General features: G+C 37.8%; 1 protein-coding gene across 4 annotated transcripts in view; it reads left to right on the forward strand.

Moving 5' to 3' along the window:
- The window catches only part of LOC114475167 (clathrin heavy chain 1-like), a 48,882-nt gene that overhangs the window by 15,647 nt on the left and 13,234 nt on the right, over window positions 1-20,001 (forward strand). For all 4 annotated transcript variants that reach the window (XM_028465799.1, XM_028465798.1, XM_028465800.1 and 1 more), the window contains 20 exons: window positions 3,211-3,479; window positions 4,813-4,974; window positions 5,078-5,191; window positions 5,815-5,988; window positions 7,936-8,133; window positions 8,274-8,474; window positions 10,425-10,577; window positions 10,681-10,803; window positions 11,750-11,887; window positions 11,979-12,143; window positions 12,238-12,418; window positions 13,923-14,086; window positions 15,838-15,963; window positions 16,042-16,184; window positions 17,600-17,834; window positions 17,913-18,035; window positions 18,149-18,294; window positions 18,384-18,567; window positions 18,647-18,839; window positions 19,788-19,945. In XM_028465799.1, coding sequence (XP_028321600.1) covers window positions 3,211-3,479; window positions 4,813-4,974; window positions 5,078-5,191; window positions 5,815-5,988; window positions 7,936-8,133; window positions 8,274-8,474; window positions 10,425-10,577; window positions 10,681-10,803; window positions 11,750-11,887; window positions 11,979-12,143; window positions 12,238-12,418; window positions 13,923-14,086; window positions 15,838-15,963; window positions 16,042-16,184; window positions 17,600-17,834; window positions 17,913-18,035; window positions 18,149-18,294; window positions 18,384-18,567; window positions 18,647-18,839; window positions 19,788-19,945 — 3,350 coding nt within the window. The remainder of the gene's footprint in view (window positions 1-3,210; window positions 3,480-4,812; window positions 4,975-5,077; window positions 5,192-5,814; window positions 5,989-7,935; window positions 8,134-8,273; window positions 8,475-10,424; window positions 10,578-10,680; window positions 10,804-11,749; window positions 11,888-11,978; window positions 12,144-12,237; window positions 12,419-13,922; window positions 14,087-15,837; window positions 15,964-16,041; window positions 16,185-17,599; window positions 17,835-17,912; window positions 18,036-18,148; window positions 18,295-18,383; window positions 18,568-18,646; window positions 18,840-19,787; window positions 19,946-20,001) is intronic.

Below are 20,001 nucleotides of genomic sequence, written 5' to 3' on the forward strand. Positions count from 1 at the left end.
ATTTACCTACTTCATTGTGGAAGTAAAATCCTGTTTTCAAAATGTTAGAGCAAATTGCAGTGCATTGATACTGTGTTAATGAGTAAATGAAAGATGACAAAACAGAACCATCATGTGTTTGCTTAGTTAGTCTTGGTGCCAGGTTTGAATATTTTTGTTGAATTTGACCAAATCTCTCAATATTACAAGCATTTTCTAAATAAATGCTGCTGAACATAATTGTTTAACAGGATTTGTCTTTCATAGCCTTAAAGCTTGCTGGCATTCCATCATTTCGTTATGTGTTTAAATAATAAAGAACTTATTGAACATGTAATAATACGATGGGTATCAAGATTGCTTTTTTAATTCATATTTCCACCCATTTTCATTTAAAATTCCTGTCTTTTGTCCCTCTCAAGTTATAATTGCCCAAAGCTTGTTTTCACTTGCCAGTGCTGCTCATTGTGTGTTCATTCATTTTGAAATTTTGAAACAAAGCAATTTTCTCAACCCAAGTAGCAACCTACAGACTTTGGTGGTGTTGGAAATCTTTGTGGAGTGAATTTATTCCACAAGAGGAAAGGTGTTTGATCAGGTTTAGAAGACCTTTGTTTGATTGTTGGTGTTTGGTTTTGTGCCAATATCCCAGCCAGTGAAGTAACATGTTTGAGGTATATACTGTCGACTATAAGTATGATTAGGATGGTGAGCGTTCTTCCCACTGAAAGATACTTCCAAGTTTCCCAAGATGAATTTGGAACCTACTGTACAACGATAAAAACATAAAGCACACTGAGGCTAAATATCTGTTGATTCTCCTACTTGAAAGTTTTGAGAACATTTCAAGTGAGAAAGTGACAGAGTAGAATATCAACATGTGCTCATTTGATGCATAAAAGTCACTTATACTCATTTTATTCCAACATTTTGGAGAGTTTCAGAGACTTTTCATTGTGCTACTGAACAAGCTTCTGGTTAGCTTCAAAACAAGAGCCCTATTTACTAAAGAGTTAAAAAACTAATGGAAGATGAGAAGAGATGCTTTTATTTTGACAAGGGGATGTTTGATATTTAGCTTGAAGCCAGTCCCAGGACCATTTTACATTCTACTCGCAATGCATCATAGGATGGTTGAGTATAACTAGTGTGCCCACCGTGCACACACAAATATCCCCAAATAGTATACATCCCTGTATTTCTCACATACTCAATATTTTCATACTATCTAATGTGAATGCACTACATACTAATTGTGACATACTAATAGGGCTGGGCAATATATTGAAGTCTAAGATATATTGGGATTTTTATTTTGGCGATATAGAAAATTACAATATTGATATATTTTTATTTTATATCTTATTTTGTATTTAAATACTCATTTTAGATGCTGCTGCTTTTACTGCTTCTCAGAACAGCATGAAAAGCTCAGTTAGATGGATTTCTGAGTGTGTCCTAACCCAGACTTTCCTCTAAACAAGCTACACTACAGAACTCACTCACACATCCTGTCCATAGCATACATATTGTGCAGTTGTTTAATAAATGTGCCTTTGTGGCATTTTGCTTCAGCAAATTTAATCTCAAAATGTCTTTCTGGTAAGACTTTGAGATGAAAATATCAAGATTTATATTGAATATCGCCATTTTGAGAAAAAATATTGAGACACGAATTTTGGTCAATATTGTCCAACCCTATTATGAGTAGTATGAGTTATATGTTAGTATGCGATTTTGAACACAGCCCATGTCTGAAACTGCCACTGTATCAGCAACACTTTAGCACCAACATGAATCAGGGACCTGGGCACCTCTCCAGCATGTTTTAGCTGCTTTACCGGGTGCACCACAGCTGATTGTAATGGTTGCTTGTTAGCAGGCAGGATGTTTACTGGGATAAAGACGTCCAAATCCATGCCTCTAAGAACAGCTGCCGTACATTGTTGCATAGTTATCATTTGTCATTGTAAATGAGTTTTATGATATAACTTCCTCTGAGTATATTTGCATGAGCAAAAAGCTTAAAACTCATTGAAGTCTGTTTGAGATCGGCTTAGTGTGTAATTGTCTCTTTATATTTATTGTGATTGGTTCTGGAGTTATGTAGCGTAAGATCAGCTTATTCCACCTTCACCCCTACACCTGTCCTATAAATTGAGATGAGCTTTAACCATTTCACTTAACATCTAAAGGACGAATTATTGTGCGCTTCCATCTCTGACTACTAATCCTGAGCCAGTTTTAAAAATCTCTTTGCCTGCTTTTTCTAATTTCTGTGGTCGATTATCCACTCTGCTTAGCGAACTTGTTTCCAGTAGCTTACTGATGACAGACTTTTAAATTTACTGCTGATGCATTTGATTTTTTTATTTAGTTGATTATTTATTGAGCGAAGAAGTCGCACTGCTTCTTAATACAACTTAAGCTCTCAATTAACCAACACCAATTAAATGCAACACAGGTGAGTGATTTTTTTTATACTAAACATTTCGTTTCTTACATAGATTATGATTCTGATGTTGACTGTCCTCAAATCTAGACAATCGGCAACAATCTGTAAAAGGCACTATTTTAACTTGCAGTTCGGCCAAATGTGCTGAAAATCCTTCTTTAGTGTTTGAATTAGTCTCGGTTCAAATTCGTTAAGCTGCTTTTGTTGGGATTTAACTTTTTGTGGTTTTTGTGTTTCGTCTGCTTTGTTTTCTTTTAATGATGCCTGTAAATTTGGTTGAACTTCTCAAAAGATGCAGAATGGAACACAAATTGCCCATGAGTGATAACCAGATCACTGAGACATTGAGATATGTGTATTTTGATGATTATTGTTGAAGAGCAAAGCTGATCAATGGATATGTTGTGGGCTGGCGTTTTAGTGCAGGTCACTGTTTCCTATTAGATTAGCTTACTGGTCTATGATTGGTTTGCTCCAAAAGCCACTTGTCTATTTTCCATGCAGGGGTATTAGGCTGCTCTCCTAGGTTGGCATTGACATCACACTCTCACATTTTCTCTCTCTATCACGACTCTCTCCCACTGCCGCATGTTTGGTTTCCACCGTCTCTAAGTCAGTCATGGCGTCGTCGCCTGGTGACTTCTGTGGCATGACGACAATTTGCTTTTCAATCTCCTGTCTGTCGTAGAACTTTAGGTGTGCGTATGTGCACTTGTAAGAAACAATAACATTCTTCTGTCCTGGTCCCTGCCTTTTCCTTCCTCCTACTTTTCCAGCCGCCAAAACACTTCAGATCTTTAACATCGAGATGAAGAGCAAGATGAAGGCACACACTATGACGGACGACGTCACCTTCTGGAAGTGGATCTCCCTCAACACTGTAGCACTCGTGACTGACAACGCAGTGTACCATTGGAGCATGGAGGGTGACTCCAGTCCTGTGAAAGTGTTTGACCGCCACTCTAGCCTGGCAGGGTGTCAAATCATCAACTACCGCACTGACGCTAAACAGAAGTGGCTGCTGCTCATTGGAATCTCAGCTCAGGTAGTTCAAGGAACTAGTGAGGGTTGGGTCCAAATGTGAGTTTTTAGTTTACGCTCCTTACCTGGTCGCTGTGAGACTTCTTTTAGTGCTTTTAGAAAGTTAACATTCTTGTCTTAAAAAAAAAAAATATATATATATATATAAATTAACAAATAAAGTGTCAGTCCTGGTCTCACCCCAGGCGTGAGATGACCGAAAATTATAAATACTATAGAAATCTATTCACGAGCCATTAAATCAGTGTTTTTTTTTTTTTTTTTTCAACCTTGGGGTCACCCTGAGGTTAAATGGGGTCTCCTTACATTTTGGAAATATTAAAATAGATTTTTGAAATTATTACTTTTTTAATTTAAACACAATCTGAAACAACTGTATTTCTATACTTTCACTTTGTGAAATATAAATGGAGTTCAACTAAAATGCAATTTTCTGAGCAAAATCTTGCAGTCGGACAAAGGGGGGACTTAATAAAGTTTGAGAACCACTGACCTATATTGATATATTTTTTATTTCATATAGCTTATTTTTATTAGCGTTTTAGAAGATGGATTTCTGAGTGCATCCTAACCCAGGCCTCTCTACAGAACTCACTCAGACGTGCTGGCCCTTAGAGGAGAAAAACTTTTTGTTAATAAATGTACCTGTATGACATTTTGCATCAGCAAATTTAACCTAGAATTCTCTTTCTGGTCAGACTTTATTGAGTTTAAAATATCAAGATCCATATTGTATATGGCCATTTTGAGGAAAAAATATAGAAATGTGAATTTTGGTCCATATTGCCAAGCCGTAATTTAGAAGATGTTACACTATTTTATAGCTTGATGTTTTCATAATATGTAAAAACAAAAAAACAAGTATACAACTAACAAATCAATGCAGATGAATTGCAGGAGTCTTAACCAGCTTTGGTGAAAGACTACTAGTAATATGTGACAATGTTAACAGGTTCAGTAAAAAATGTTTGGTTTTGTGTAAATATTTTAAGATGTGTTGGAAAATGATAGTGAAATAAATGTCATCATCTTAACTGCTTTGCATTAAAACAGACCTAAATTTACAATTTCATTTAGCAGACACTTTTATCCAAACCTGTGACCCTCGATTACAAGCCCGCTTCCCACCACTGTTACGCCACCATTGCCCTCATTTAGGTATTTTATTTATTTATAAATAATTTTTTTATGGGTCAAATTGGATTGTAGGTTTGACACCCTGGATTTTTGATCATATTAACATAATGTTCATCTTCTAGCTTTGACATTTTTATTTGCCAGGAATGTGAGAAAATATGCCCATTCCTATATATTATATTGTTGCCTTTTTCTTTAAGCAAAATCGAGTTGTGGGAGCCATGCAGTTGTACTCAGTGGACAGAAAGGTGTCTCAGCCCATCGAAGGTCACGCTGCCAGCTTTGCCCAGTTCAAAATGGAGGGAAACTCTGAAGAGTCGACTCTCTTCTGTTTTGCTGTCAGAGGCCAGGCTGGGGGGAAGGTAACTTACGCTAGTAGCATTCAATAAAAATGTTGAGGCCCAGTTTTGAGTGTCATAATCCACAAAGTTTGGACTTAAGAAATGTTTCTATTCTTCCACTTAGCTTCACATTATTGAAGTGGGAACACCACCGACTGGTAACCAGCCATTTCCAAAGAAAGCAGTGGATGTCTTCTTTCCACCAGAGGCCCAAAACGACTTTCCTGTGGCCATGCAGGTAAGTTTACATTTATAAATAGGAGCAAATGATAGCACTTGATCAAACTTGCCCCATAGTTTTGTTAATGATGATATAAACATTGATGTTAATGTTGAGAATTTTAAAATATTCCCTATACATTAGATTAGTATCTTTATTATTACAAAAAAAAAAAATTTTCAATCTAAAAAAGTGTTATTTTGAATTTTTGTTTCTCAATTTTTATTTTTTTTTATTTTTTTTTGCATTCACACATTTTTTCTTTGATTGATTGATTTTTTTTTCTTTATTGAATAATGAACACAAATGTACAGCCCTTAATATGACCAAATGCAAAAAAGATGACTTCAATAAAAAAGACTTTCACTCAAAGACAAAGTGTTCAATTTTTTTTTTGCATTTCAACACTTCTTTTCTTTGATTTAAAATATTTATTTTTGATTGATGTAACCTTTTTTTAGATTGAATAAGACACAAAGCTACCTCCATAGAAATCAAGGCTTTTCTGTTAATGCGAAAGTTTGTTTAAATGTTAAAAAAAAAGTCAAATTTCTTTATTAAGTTTTCTTCTAAATACCTCTTCTAAATATCTCCTTTCTTTTAAATGTCAAGTTTTTTTGTTTTATTTTCTTTTTTCACAGATCAGCTCCAAGCAGGATGTTGTTTTCCTGATCACCAAATATGGTTACATCCACCTGTATGACTTAGAAACGGGCACTTGCATCTACATGAACCGTATCAGTGGAGAGACCATCTTCGTCACTGCTCCTCATGAAGCCACCTCAGGAATCATTGGGGTCAACAGAAAGGGACAGGTAAGAGGGCCAACATCAATAACCATTATAGAATCCTCAGTCTTAATTACGCTACAAGGAATCCTCCATTGTTTGATTTTAGGCTTTAATAACTGCGTCGATCCAAACATCAAGAATCAGCTTTTGGACCTTGTTGTTTTGTCTAGCAGGCCTCAGCCCAATGGCATTAAAGAATAATTACTGTGTCATATTTCACTTGGAACCAGAGGGCTTGTATCTTACTGCGTCAGTAAGGCTGAACCAGAAGGCAGTACTAGATGCAGCCAGCTGATGAATAGTGTTTCATTGAAACCATGCACTGCATGAATAAGTTAGCGTAGAGAGGAAACTGATATGAGACGGAGACAGATTCTGATGTATGCCAGGGACAGTGTGGTTTGTGCACACAAAAGCAAACTCTAAAGCAGATAATACAACCATGTGCAGACCTTTGAATGATACCTGCTGAATGAGTTGGTAATATGATACTGAGGCATGTATTACATAAAAGGGAGACACATTTGATAAAGCTGATATCGTCTGAATATAAATATTGGCTTGTTTTTGGTTTTGCGCACCAGTTTTAATAGTAGAGCATGTTCAGTCATTGGAGCTGTTGCGTTTGTCTGTTCAACATGCTGTAAAGCCACACAGTGGTCTTACCTGTCATCTACAGGAACCATTGTGTCACTGCCCCTTGCTTTATTAGAGTACCTGTACAAGTGTTGGTATCTTATTTTCTGGTCCATTAGCATCACTTTGATTGTTGGTACAATCCTCTAAGTAGTCTCGGTTGATGTCAGGTTTTTGAGTCACCCTGTAATATTAGTGCCATACATGTCTGTGCTGCAGACGTCATAGTGAAGGGGGAGAGAGACCCTCCTCCTCTCAGCACATGATTTGAAGTGGGAAGCACAGCCTGGTGCCCTCAATAGGCTTAGTGCTGCTCCTTTAAGAAAACCACCCTCCACTTTATTTTTGAGTCATCAGCATGAACCAAGTGCATGAATGAATGAGTTTGGTTAAAGTTTTATTTTTTCTTTTAATACTTTGTTCCTCAAGTATTTACACCTTATAGACACAGCCTGTTTATCCCTGCTCTGTTGTCTAACACAACAATGCAATCTTTACTGTCTTCGTTTTTTCTTCTATCAATTTCTATATTTTTTGGCAACAATATCGCACACAAAAGCCACAGAAGGACTCACCCAAAAGTCCTTCTATCGTCAGGGTTTGTGGGTCTTTAACAGTGTATGATTTACTTGCTAACTTCAGCCATCAGAGCATCAGCCATGCACTTTTTAAGGGAGGGTAAAGGTCCCTTAGGAAAGCTTTTCTTCTCTGCTTCATTGTCTACTGTGAAACCACAGAGTTGGAACTGTCGCCCCCTGTAGTCACAGTTTTTTTTTTTTTTGGGTCACAACTGTTTTTCTTTGATAAACAAGAGATTAACATTGACATCTTAAACTTTTACTGATTATTTAGAGCAACCAAAAGCAGCACATTTTGACTGAAGAAGCTGCTAAAAAGCAGGCTGAATGCTTCACTCCAATAAAAAACAATGAAATGTTTACAGGCAGTGGGGTCGTGTGACATCATCAATCCCATGATTTCAAGATGGCAGAACACAGGCTCTATAACTGTAAAGTAGGCAATAAAATGAATATGGTGCATAATAATGCATTTTGTTAGGCATAGATCTTCTAATAAGTACATTTTAAAGATTTTAGGCCAAACTTGTCAAAAATAGTGCAGGATCCATTTAAGATCAAACAAGGTTAGTTAAAAGAAATGTCTGATAAGTGCCCATTTTGTAATTTCTGACATGAGACAATGTAATGAAATGTTAATTTGTGTATTTTTTATCTGTTTCACATGTAACACATTGCATTTGGCAGTGTTTATTGCAGCTATTCAGGGCTTCACCAATCTTGGGTGTCAGTTAAATAATGAACTGATCATCAACAGGTGCTGTCTGTGTGCGTGGAAGAGGAGAACATCATTCCCTACATCACCAATGTTCTTCAGAATCCAGACCTGGCTCTACGCTTGGCTGTGCGCAACAACCTAGCAGGAGGAGAGGAGCTCTTTGCTCGCAAGTTTAACAACCTGTTTGCATCTGGTAACTACTCTGAGGCTGCCAAGGTTGCTGCTAACGCCCCAAAGGTACTTGACCGGTCAATGCAGTTTCTTTAAAGTTAAAGTTCCTGATATCTGTAGCACTTATCAGCTTTTTTAGATTTCTCTAGACTTTGTGTCCTTGGTTCATGTCTTTTTAAACTTATGTTTACCTTTTGTGTTCGCAGGGTATCTTGCGCACCCAGGACACGATCCGTCGCTTTCAGGGCGTTCCCAACCAGCCAGGACAGACATCCCCGCTGCTGCAGTACTTTGGCATTCTCTTAGACCAGGGCCAACTCAACAAGTTTGAGTCACTGGAGCTCTGCAGGCCCGTCCTCCAGCAGGGACGAAAGCAGCTTTTGGAGAAATGGCTCAAGGAAGATAAGGTATCCTAGTTTGCTTTTGCCTCTGCTAATTTTAATAAGGATCTTCCGGTTCTGCCTGTTTTTGTTTGCACAAAATAATGATTGTATGGCACAATTTAGTATGCAAGGAAACTGAAAATAGCTCCACACTTAAACTGATCAAAATCATGATAAAATGGCTTGACCAAAAAACTAATTTCCTTCAATCTTGTTCTAAAACTTCTTAACCTATTTCTTGGATGTTCTAAAGCAGGGTTTCATAAATGAGGATACAGCAATACAGGGGGTACTTGAGAGAGAGAGTATTAGAATTTATAGGGTTTTTGGTTAAAAATGATAATCATATTAAAAATGACTAGCAACACACAAAACGACAAAGACACGGTAAATGAGAAAAATACACAAGATCACTGCAAAATACACAAAAATAACAGAAACATTCAAAATGACATAAACAACCACACGACACCAAAAACACACACTGAGAATAATTTAAACTAGAACTGCAAGCAGTTATGAAAGGGGGCCATGCCATCCCGCACAACTCGGTCCACAGGATATGAAGTTTTGGGAGATGTGATTTAAAATGTGAAAGTTACAGGCCGAAATGCGTTTGCACCCATTATAGCAATGGCGCAATTTTTGGTATGGGTGATCTGTGTGCTCTTCTATATCTACCCTGTAAATTTCACAGCCCTCAACATAATATTTAAGCTGAAATAAAGGTTTGTTTATTTATGGTATGTTGTAATAAGCCACACCCATTTTGCCCAATCGCGATGAACTTTGAGATATGGCCTCAGGAGCGACCCAAGGTCATACCCACCATATTTGGTAAAAATTGGTCTTGACATTTAAGAGATATAAATATTCCATATTTGCAGTGCACCATAGTGACCTATATTATTCAAATTTGATGCATACCCCCACAGTCACATGCCAACCAAGGATCTCAGATGTGGTGGTGTTTGCATTTATTTTGTCCGACAAATGCACCAATTCGCATTTTTATAGCAAGCTAGAAAACTTCACGCGTTAATTTGCACATATTTTGCCCAAAAAAAATTATTCGCTGAACTTTAGATCAGGTCCAACTGAAGACTCTACATGCCAAGTTTCACGCTGATTGAACCAAACCCCAAAGAGGAGTTTGAAAAAGTTTTGTGATTTTGCTCCCACAAAAGTTTAGGCAGAAATTGGCGTGGCCTAGCCCAGGTGATTCAGTGCTATTCAAGGAATCTGTGGATATGAAGTTTTTGAATGTGCAACAAACGGTGTGTGAGTTATAGGCCAAAACGCGTTGACCTTTGTTATAGCACCACCTTCTGGCGGATATGTGAGTTGTCCCCTTGGGGTCCTGGACCCACCTTCCAATGGGCACCACCCTCCTTTGCACGGTTTAGCCTGCAGCACCACTTTTACAGAGTAAAATAAAATGTAACTATAATCGGAACGAATACAATAGGGTTCCTAGCACTGCTGGTCCTAGGAAGTTCCCTGGCACCGTGGGCTTGGCCCCCTAATAAAACCAACAACACACAAAAACACACAAAAAAGGAGAAACATATACTGAATAATAAAAAGAACAAACAAAATGACAGAAAACAAAATGATGATAGACATGATCTTGACTAGAACATAAATTGAGAATACAAGGATCAGTCTTAGTCCACATCAAGAGAGAGATGACCGTAAATGATAAAAACTATAGAAATAAATCTATTCAGGATGAACTAAATACGGTTTAATTCCACTTATTTACAAAATGAGATTCTATAAATTGTGTGTTATCTCTCATTTGTTCCATCATTACGCTCTACAGTTGTTTGTTCACACAATTCTAAACAAAATTTGTTAGTCAGACAAAGGGGGTACTTGCAATCAAAAGTTAAAGGGGGTACTTAAACCAAAAAAGTTTGAGAATCACTGTCCTAAAGTGAGCAATCTTATGGTACTTGTGCTATATTATAGTTGGAGTGCTCAGAAGAACTGGGTGACTTGGTGAAGGCTGTGGATCCCACTCTGGCTCTCAGTGTCTACCTGAGGGCCAATGTTCCCAACAAGGTGATTCAGTGCTTTGCTGAGACTGGTCAATTCCCCAAGATTGTCCTGTATGCCAAGAAGGTACGTGTCCTAGAATACAGTGTTCCATGATTAATTACTTCACTGTGCTCATGGTAGCACTTTTGAATACACTCAATCTAAACTTCTATTGTGTTGCTTTCAGGTGGGCTATACTCCAGACTGGATCTTCCTTCTCAGGAATGTGATGCGTATCAGCCCAGAACAAGGACTACAGTTTGCTCAGATGCTGGTTCAGGATGAGGAGCCACTGGCGGACACCACTCAGGTCAGAGGTCTCCAAAATGAGGAAATGCGTTGTTCCTCTGCGCAAACTGTCAACTGCTGACAGGGTTTGATGTGTTGTCTAAAGTGCTGTATTAGCAGGCAGTCAGGAATTTACAAACCCATGTAATATTTTAATTAGAGCTGGGACTTTAACGCGTTAATTGCAATTAATTATAAAGTAACAACGCACTTTTTTTGCACTCGAAACAGCACGGAATCTTTCTAGTTTCACAAATTTCGAATTCAAACAAAATGAATTGGCTTCATCAGTTGGTCTGTTTATTTCATGCCACAGATATTCTAACTATTTTGCACTGTATCCAGTTCTCTGGAATATTCTGTACTAAGTGCTTTTTTTATTTTAATACACAAAAACACATTTGTTTTCGAAACTTTGCAAAACATCAGTAAAAGCATGGATATAGCATACTTAAATTTAAGTTTGTGCTTTGAACAATGCAATCATAATATTCTTTATTCATATTGTACGTTATGTTAGCACTCAATGATTAAAATAATAAACACTATTTTGTTGTTTAAGCTCATTTATTGTTTTCGTCATATACCAAACTCCATTTAAATTGGAAAAACATAGCTTTTTTGTCAAATATTATGTGATTAAGTTAGATTAAGCAAGATTAATCAATTACTGTCTTTAATGAATTGGTTTTGTTTAAAAAATCTCGTCCCACCACCATTTTTAATACAAACCATTCAAAGTTTAACCCAACACTTTAACTAGAGAGAGAGAGAAAATTAAAAATGTGTTTGTGTCGGGGAAACTATAAAAAGTTGAAGGTGGGTTTATTGCGTTAAAAGGGAGCTGTTGTATAGACATGCCATTGAAGCTGTATGGCACTGTTTCAATTACTGTATAAAAGGCAGTAATTTTTAATTAATTTCTCTTACACATCAGTTTCATGTGAGTGTCTCTTCTCTTACTGTAGATCGTGGATGTATTCATGGAGTACAACCTGATCCAGCAGTGCACATCGTTTCTTTTGGATGCCCTGAAGAACAACAGACCGTCAGAGGGACCCCTGCAGACACGCCTCCTGGAGATGAACCTCATGCATGCTCCTCAGGTGGGTTTTTTTTTTCTATTTTAGCCTGTTTAACACTGTGAATGTAACCTGTATCATGTTCTCAAATGTTTATATTGCTACATTGTTACAGGTTGCTGATGCTATTCTTGGCAACCAAATGTTCACCAACTATGACCGGGCTCACATTGCCCAGTTGTGTGAGAAAGCTGGGCTCCTGCAAAGGGCATTGGAGCACTACACCGACCTGTACGACATCAAACGTGCTGTGGTGCACACACACCTGCTCAACCCAGAGGTAGGCCTTGGTTTCCTAATGTAACCCAATTAAAACTATTTATCATTGTAGTTGTGGTTTAAAAAGTAATCTTTCATTCATGTATCACCCGCAGTGGCTGGTGAACTTCTTTGGCTCTCTGTCTGTGGAAGACTCCCTTGAGTGCCTGAGGGCCATGTTGTCAGCCAACATCCGTCAGAACCTGCAGATCTCGGTCCAGGTGGCCTCCAAGTACCATGAGCAGCTCTCCACCCAAGCGCTCATTGAGCTCTTTGAGTCTTTCAAGAGCTTTGAAGGTGAGACCAGGCTCATAGCTGCTCTTCCTGTGAACTGTTGGGAAGACGACATTTACTTTTTGTTTTTAATGCAGCGCCAAAAGTTTTGGTGCACATTAGAAAGTGGAGTCCAGGGGCGTCAAACTCATTTTAGATCGGGGCCAAGTACGGAACAGTTTGATCTCTAGCGGACCACAGATTCTTTCTGGGAAAACTAGTAATTTCAAGATTATTCTGCCCTAGTTTGCACTTCTACGTATACATAAAATACAAAATATTTAAGAAACTGATCATACCCAAGCAACAAGTGACAGATATCAGTCCCAACAGGATCTTTACTTTAAGTTTCCTAGATTTTGAGACCAATTTCTATTTAATTAAGGGAAATGTAATAGTTTGAGGAAAATTAAAGGATTGTGTAAGAAAAATGAGTTTTTTTCATCAGTTTAAAGTTAAAAATAACTGCAATCATGCAATATAAGCCCTGGGAAAACTACGATAACATGCAAATATTGTTGAGTTTCATTTACAAAATGTTTAATGTTTTCTGTCATTTTTACTTTCTCTTGCCGGCCGAATTGGATGCTCCAAAGGGCCGGATTTGGTCCCCAGACCTTTAGTTTGACACATATGGTTTAGACAGTCAGCAGATAGCATTTGTTTATGCTGCATTTTTCAGTGCACATCCCATATGTACCCTAAATATTAATCAATCGTATTTCCCGGACCAGAGAATGGAAAAATCAATTGAATTTTCAAAACCTCTCAGTGATGGACCAATGTAGGTGTTTTGATTTTACAATTAAATGGTGCAGAAACGATACAGTGATCGTGTAAGAGAGACTTCGGGCCTTGACAAACTTTTTTCTTTCTTTTTTAACCAATAAAATATTTTTTTGATTCATTGTTGGAGCCCGCGCCCTCCAACTAGGGCAGGGCAATAGATCGAGATTCAAGATATATTGATATTGAGTTTTCTATTTTGACGATATAGAAAATGACAATATCGCCTATATCGAGATATATCTATATTTTTTTTTAACTTGTTTTTATTTATACAATCACACAGTACAAATCACATCAAACAAGTATTTAATATTATTTATATAGAATACAGTCAAACAGTGTCCCTCTTTACAATGTTTTCATATTTCTCAGATATTTATTTTATAGCTTATTTTGTACTAAAATACTCGTAGGAGTAGCTGCTTTCCTTACTTCTCAGACCAGCATGAAAAGCAGTTGGGTGGATCACTGAGTGCATCCTAATGCAGACCTTCCTCTAAACAAGCCACACTACAGAACTCACTCACACGTGCTGTCCCTTATAGGAGAAAAAGACTAAAGTGGCACATATTGTGCAGTTATTTGTTAATAAATGTGCCTGTGTCATTTTGCATCAGCAACTTTAACCCAGAAAAGTCTTTCTAGTAAGACTTTTTGGAGTTAAAAATTTTAAGAAAAAATTTTGGTCCATATCGCCCAGCCCTACCTCCAACTAACTTTGTGCGTCTCAACCTCACAGGTTTATTCTACTTCCTGGGCTCTATCGTGAACTTCAGTCAGGATCCTGAAGTCCACTTCAAGTACATCCAGGCCGCCTGCAAGACGGGTCAGATCAAAGAGGTGGAGCGGATCTGCAGAGAGAGCAACTGCTACGATCCAGAACGTGTTAAGAACTTCCTCAAGGTAAAACATGATTATTACAGAATCATGTAGTTCTTTTGTCCTTCTCTGTTTTTTGACTTTCCTTCTACTTTAAAAAAATGTTTTAGTGTGTTTTTATTTAAAACTCAGAATAAAAGCTGGAACCTTTCTACCTTTCTAATCTGCAGTATTTTGCTTGTCTTGCTTTTTAATGTAAAACAGCCGTTTGGATGGCAGACAATTATTCTTTGTGCTTTTCCTTTTTTGTCTCTGTAATGGCAGGACATGTATCAGGTAAATCAACCTCTTTTTCCACATAGGATGTTTCTCCTTTTTTATCCGTTCCTCCCTTTAAGTCCTGGAATAGAAACTGGGATGTGTATGAATGTGTGTATGTTTATACACTAAAGTCCATACACCTTTGTGAATGCAGCCAGTGCTTTCTGACCTTTAATGAAGTCAAAGTCCTCCACTGGACATGTTTAGATGTGTTTTTGGTGTGTGTGTGTGTGTATTGTATTGTGGCAAAGTGTGAACATTTTAGTGTTTAAAGGTGTATTTAGGAACCAGAAAGATTTGTCCATAGTGTGTAGCACTGGAACTTCCCAGTTTGTACTGGTGTTCTGGTGTACTAGTGCTTCTACCCTGTAGAGACTTGATGCCAACTATATTCACATTTTGATTTGATTTTTATTTATCTCAAACAAGCACAAATCAAACGGTATATGTAATCGAGAAAAGTTAAAAAGGTACAATGTGATGAATGTATATTACCTGTCCAGTACTCTATAGCTGATCAAAAAAGTTTTCTAGTGACTTTTAAATTGTTATAATGTTGAGCACATTTTGATGTCCTTGCCTAGTTTATTCCATAATTTAACACCATAAACAGAGATGCACATACTTTTTAGAGTTGAATGGATGGTAGGTAGGCTGTTTAAAATTATAATTTCCTCTTAAAATGCATGTTCCCTCCCTAAACATGAACATTTTTTAATGTTTTTTGGTAATATCTTATCCCATAAATTATATAAAATCTGACCCGTTTTAAATTGAACTATGTCCGAGAATTTTAAATGACCTGATTTTAAGAACGGTGGCTTTGTATGAGCAAGGTACCCAGCATGATCAACTAACCTTATGGTTCTTTTTTGTAAAGTAAAGTGCTTTTGTATTTATTTCCCCAAACCTCAAAGCAATAGGACAGATATGGATCAATTAATGTCTGGGACAAAATTATAGTGAAATTACAGTGCAGTGAATTCTCATCTAATTTGGGGTTTTACCAAGTATTCCAACATTTTTGGACACTTTAGAGCGCAAATATTTGATATGAGATTTCTAGCAGAGCTTCTGATCAATTAAATCTCTAAGAAACGTAGTTTAATTTACTCCTTTAATTTCCACATTTTCAATTGTTAAACCTCCTCCCCAATTTGTCGATTTCCAAATGTCATGAACTTGGTTTTGAATATTAGACATATTAAACATATGTTGGACATATTCAAACTAAATCCTGGGGAATTATGGACTGGTGTGAATCTGTAATCTGTCAGAGGGGGAACATATATTTAGATGTTAAGTGACTAGTTGGAAAGCTCATGTAACCGAAAGTTGTATAATTTATTACATTTTCAGTGAGTTAGTAACGGGCAGAGTTATGTTTATAGGTTTATGTTTAATAAAATTAAAAGATCCACTTCTTTTGCAACAGGTTTGATGAATATTTTGACTGATAGATTATAATTTGCTTGATTGAATCGAATGACCTCAATCCACTCTGTGACACACAGGAGGCAAAACTCACTGATCAGCTGCCACTCATCATCGTTTGTGACCGCTTCGACTTTGTCCACGATCTGGTCCTCTACCTGTATCGCAACAACCTGCAGAAGTACATTGAGATCTACGTACAGAAGGTGAAGACTCATTTCAAACACGTATCGCTCCTCGTTGGCTTTGTATGTAACAAATGCTTACCTGTTTATTTATTCCAGGTGAACCCGAGCCGTCTGCCTGTGGTGGTCGGAGGTCTTTTAGATGTGGACTGTTCTGAGGATGTGATCAAAAGTCTGATCCTCGTCGTCAGGGGACAGTTTTCCACTGATGAGCTGGTCGCTGAGGTGGAGAAAAGAAACAGGTGCTGCTTTACTTCGATTTCATGTTGTTCTTCAAGGGCTGGGACTTTAACGCAGTATTTGGCATTAATCAATCACATAAAATTATTGCACTAAAAATAAAAGTTAAGAAAACGTAGCTAATCGCTTTTTGCACTCCCAACAGTGCAGAACCATTCGCATTTCACCAGTTCCCGGTATCAATCAATCAATATCCTTTATCTAACCAGGTAAAAAACTCATTGAGATATAAAACCCTTTTTTACAAGACCTGGCCAAGATGGCAGCACCAAAATACCCCCCAAAAAACAGAACGGTTACAGAAAACACACACATACACAAAAAAAATGTGGTCATACAATATTAGAGAGCAAGAGTGAGGTATACATGTTTAGATTTAGCAGATTGAGCTTATTTCTTTTTTTATTTAATTGTCTTGAATTCCCCTTAAAGTTAAAAGATGTCAATTTTAAGTCTTTCTGCACATACCCATAATACTGATGCACAGACTACAACACAAGAAACGGGAGAACCAGTGGAGAAGTCATTGCAGTGCTTCATGGGTGTTAATTTTAGTTTAAATATAATCACCGGATGGAAAACAAAAGCCCTGCTTTTCTAACCTCTGCTACCACTTCAATGCTAAACATGTAGCAGCAAGCACGGACACTCGGACAGTGCGAGCTGCTACATGCTCTGTTCAGGCAGTTTCTTTATTCCACAATGGACAAGATGACAGGGTTCAGAGCCAAAATGAGTAAGTCCATGAGTGACAAATGAACAAAGTCAGTGGATAAATGATTGTAGTGGACAGTCAACCACTCTTGGTGGTAGAGGATGTGGGCGGGGCTAGAAGTGCTGCTACAGATAGCATCGTCTAACCCAACTTATTAACTGCTATGTTGAAAGACTATTTCAAACTAAATTCATCAGCTTCATCAGTTGCTCAGTTTATTTCATGCCACAGATATTCTAACTATTTTACACTGTTCCTTCTCCACTTCTCTGGAATGTTCTTTACTAAATGTAATTTTTTTATTTTAATACACAAAAACACATTTGTTTAAGAAAGTTTAAAAAAAACAAAAAAATCTGAAAACAATGAATATAGCTTACTTAAATTTAGGTTTGTGCTTTGTGAGCAATGCAATCATAATATTCTTTATTCATATTGCACATTGTTATAATATAAAAATAATAAACACTGTTGTTGTTTAAGCTAATTTATTGTTTTCATTGATTCAGTCATATACCAAAATCTTTTTAAATTGGAAAAATGTTGCTTCTCTTGTCAAATATTGTTAGGCCATTAATTTAGGTAATTAAATACAAAGTGTAATTAATTAAATTATTTTTTTAAATTGGGTCCCACTGCTATTTTCATCATTACAGCCAAAGTGGTGACCTCCTTTCTTGTTTCTAAACATTTATTTTGCAGACTAAAGCTGCTGCTGCCATGGCTTGAGTCTCGTATCCACGAAGGCTGTGAGGAGCCCGCCACCCACAACGCCCTGGCCAAGATCTACATAGACAGCAACAACAACCCCGAACGCTTCCTCAGGGAAAACCCTTACTATGACAGCCGTGTGGTGGGAAAGTATTGTGAGAAGAGAGACCCTCACCTGGCCTGCGTGGCTTATGAGAGAGGACAGTGTGACCAGGAACTGATCAATGTGAGCTTTGGAACCAATTTTTGACTAGTTTGTATCATGTTTGATGTGTACTCGGAATAACTGTGACTTTGATTATAGGTCTGCAATGAGAACTCCCTCTTCAAGAGCTTGTCCCGTTACCTAGTCCGACGCAAAGACCCAGACCTGTGGGCCAGCGTGTTGCTTGAGAGCAACCCCTTCAGACGACCACTGATTGATCAGGTATAGACCACGAGCCACCGTGAACACGAACACACACAGACACAGACACACACACACACACACACAGAGCGGTAGGGTTGTCATTGTTTAAACAAAGTTGTCTTTGCTCAAAGGTTGTGCAGACCGCGCTGTCAGAGACCCAGGACCCAGAGGAGGTCTCAGTAACGGTCAAAGCGTTCATGACGGCCGACTTGCCCAATGAACTCATTGAGCTGCTGGAGAAGATTGTGTTGGACAACTCTGTGTTCAGTGAACACCGGTGCTGAAAGTTCACCTGCTCACATTAAATCTGTTGCTCACCTTTAACACAAGGATTGATCTTACTGTGTTTGTGTTGCTGTGTTACAGAAATCTGCAGAACCTGTTGATTCTCACAGCAATCAAAGCCGACCGCACCCGTGTCATGGAGTACATCAGCAGACTGGACAACTACGACGCTCCCGACATTGCAAACATCGCCATCAGCAACGAGCTGTTTGAGGAAGCCTTTGCCATTTTCAAGAAGTTTGATGTAAACACTTCTGCTGTGCAGGTACGTCCTCATCTCTTCAACCCTTCAACCATAAAATCACTGAAGAGAGTTCATCAGTCTCTACTCACTCTTTCCTCAGGTGCTGATTGAGCACATTGGCAATTTGGACCGGGCTTATGAATTTGCAGAGCGCTGCAACGAGCCAGCCGTGTGGAGCCAGCTGGCTAAAGCTCAGCTACAGAAGGAGCTGGTGAAGGAGGCTATTGACTCTTACATTAAAGCAGATGATCCCTCTGCATACATGGAGGTGGTGCAGGCTGCAGATAAGAGCGGTAAGGATACACGCTAAGTAGAAGTGTGCCAATACATCAATTATTAAATTCATCGCAATTTGAGACTTAACTGTTCAATAACTATTCATAAATGTTAAAAAATGATTGTTTTTCATAATAACGAAATGACAGGAACACACATTTGTCTCTGCACATACTTGCTGTCGCATGATTTAATAATTAATTGTGTTCTTTTATCCATCCACTGTTAATTTAAAAACCCAAATTCCACAAGTGTTATAGGGGCTGATATTGTAGGTTTTATGTTTTTAAAGCTGCTTTGATTGTTACTTTCTTGTGGGAATTATGCTGCTCATTGAGGATTTTGTTTGAAAGTCTATTTATTTTTACTGAGTAAGCTAGCTTTTGTGTTGTTCAGATCGTATTATCTGAATAAGCCATTATTATAGTTCTTTTTATATTGTTATATTTATTTATTTTGTAATAGGAGTACTGGTGGATTTGGTGATTTGACATAAATAAAAGATAATAGTGATACATTTGCTTTGTTACTTTAATTAATGGATACCGACACTTAAACCGTCTTTAAAAGTATGAAATTGCTACAAAGTGAGGAAATAAAGAAATCCTGAATGAGGAGAAAAAAAGATGCATCGGAAATTGTGACAATGGAATTGTGAGGCTCCATAGGTGGCACACCGCTCATGTTAAGATTTTACATGAAAACTTTGTCTGGGATTTTCGTTTTCTTTGTATACAGCAGAGAGGAAGAATGTCATCTGACTAGTGACTGTGTATTAATGCTATTTATCCTGAGCAAAGTGTTGATAAAAACTAATACCAGAGGCTTTTTTGTAGGAAAATGGATGAAACTAGCGTAAGAATTTTAGACCCAAATTTTATTGATGGCAATTTCCCACATTCACAAAGAAGATCTCACTACGACATAATAAGACTTGATGAGAAATTCTTGTCGATGTGTTCCAGGGAACTGGGAAGACCTGGTTAAATTCCTACAGATGGCTCGTAAGAAGGCCCGTGAATCATATGTGGAGACGGAACTGATCTTTGCTTTGGCTAAAACCAATCGCCTGGCTGAACTGGAGGAGTTCATCAATGGACCAAACAATGCTCACATCCAACAGGTGAGCCTCGCTTCAACCAAACGCTCTCTGTAACTTTAGGCTTTAGGCCCTGTGCT

This window comes from Gouania willdenowi, chromosome 14 (assembly GCF_900634775.1).
Source record: "Gouania willdenowi chromosome 14, fGouWil2.1, whole genome shotgun sequence".
Taxonomy (NCBI): Eukaryota; Metazoa; Chordata; class Actinopteri; order Blenniiformes; family Gobiesocidae; genus Gouania; species Gouania willdenowi.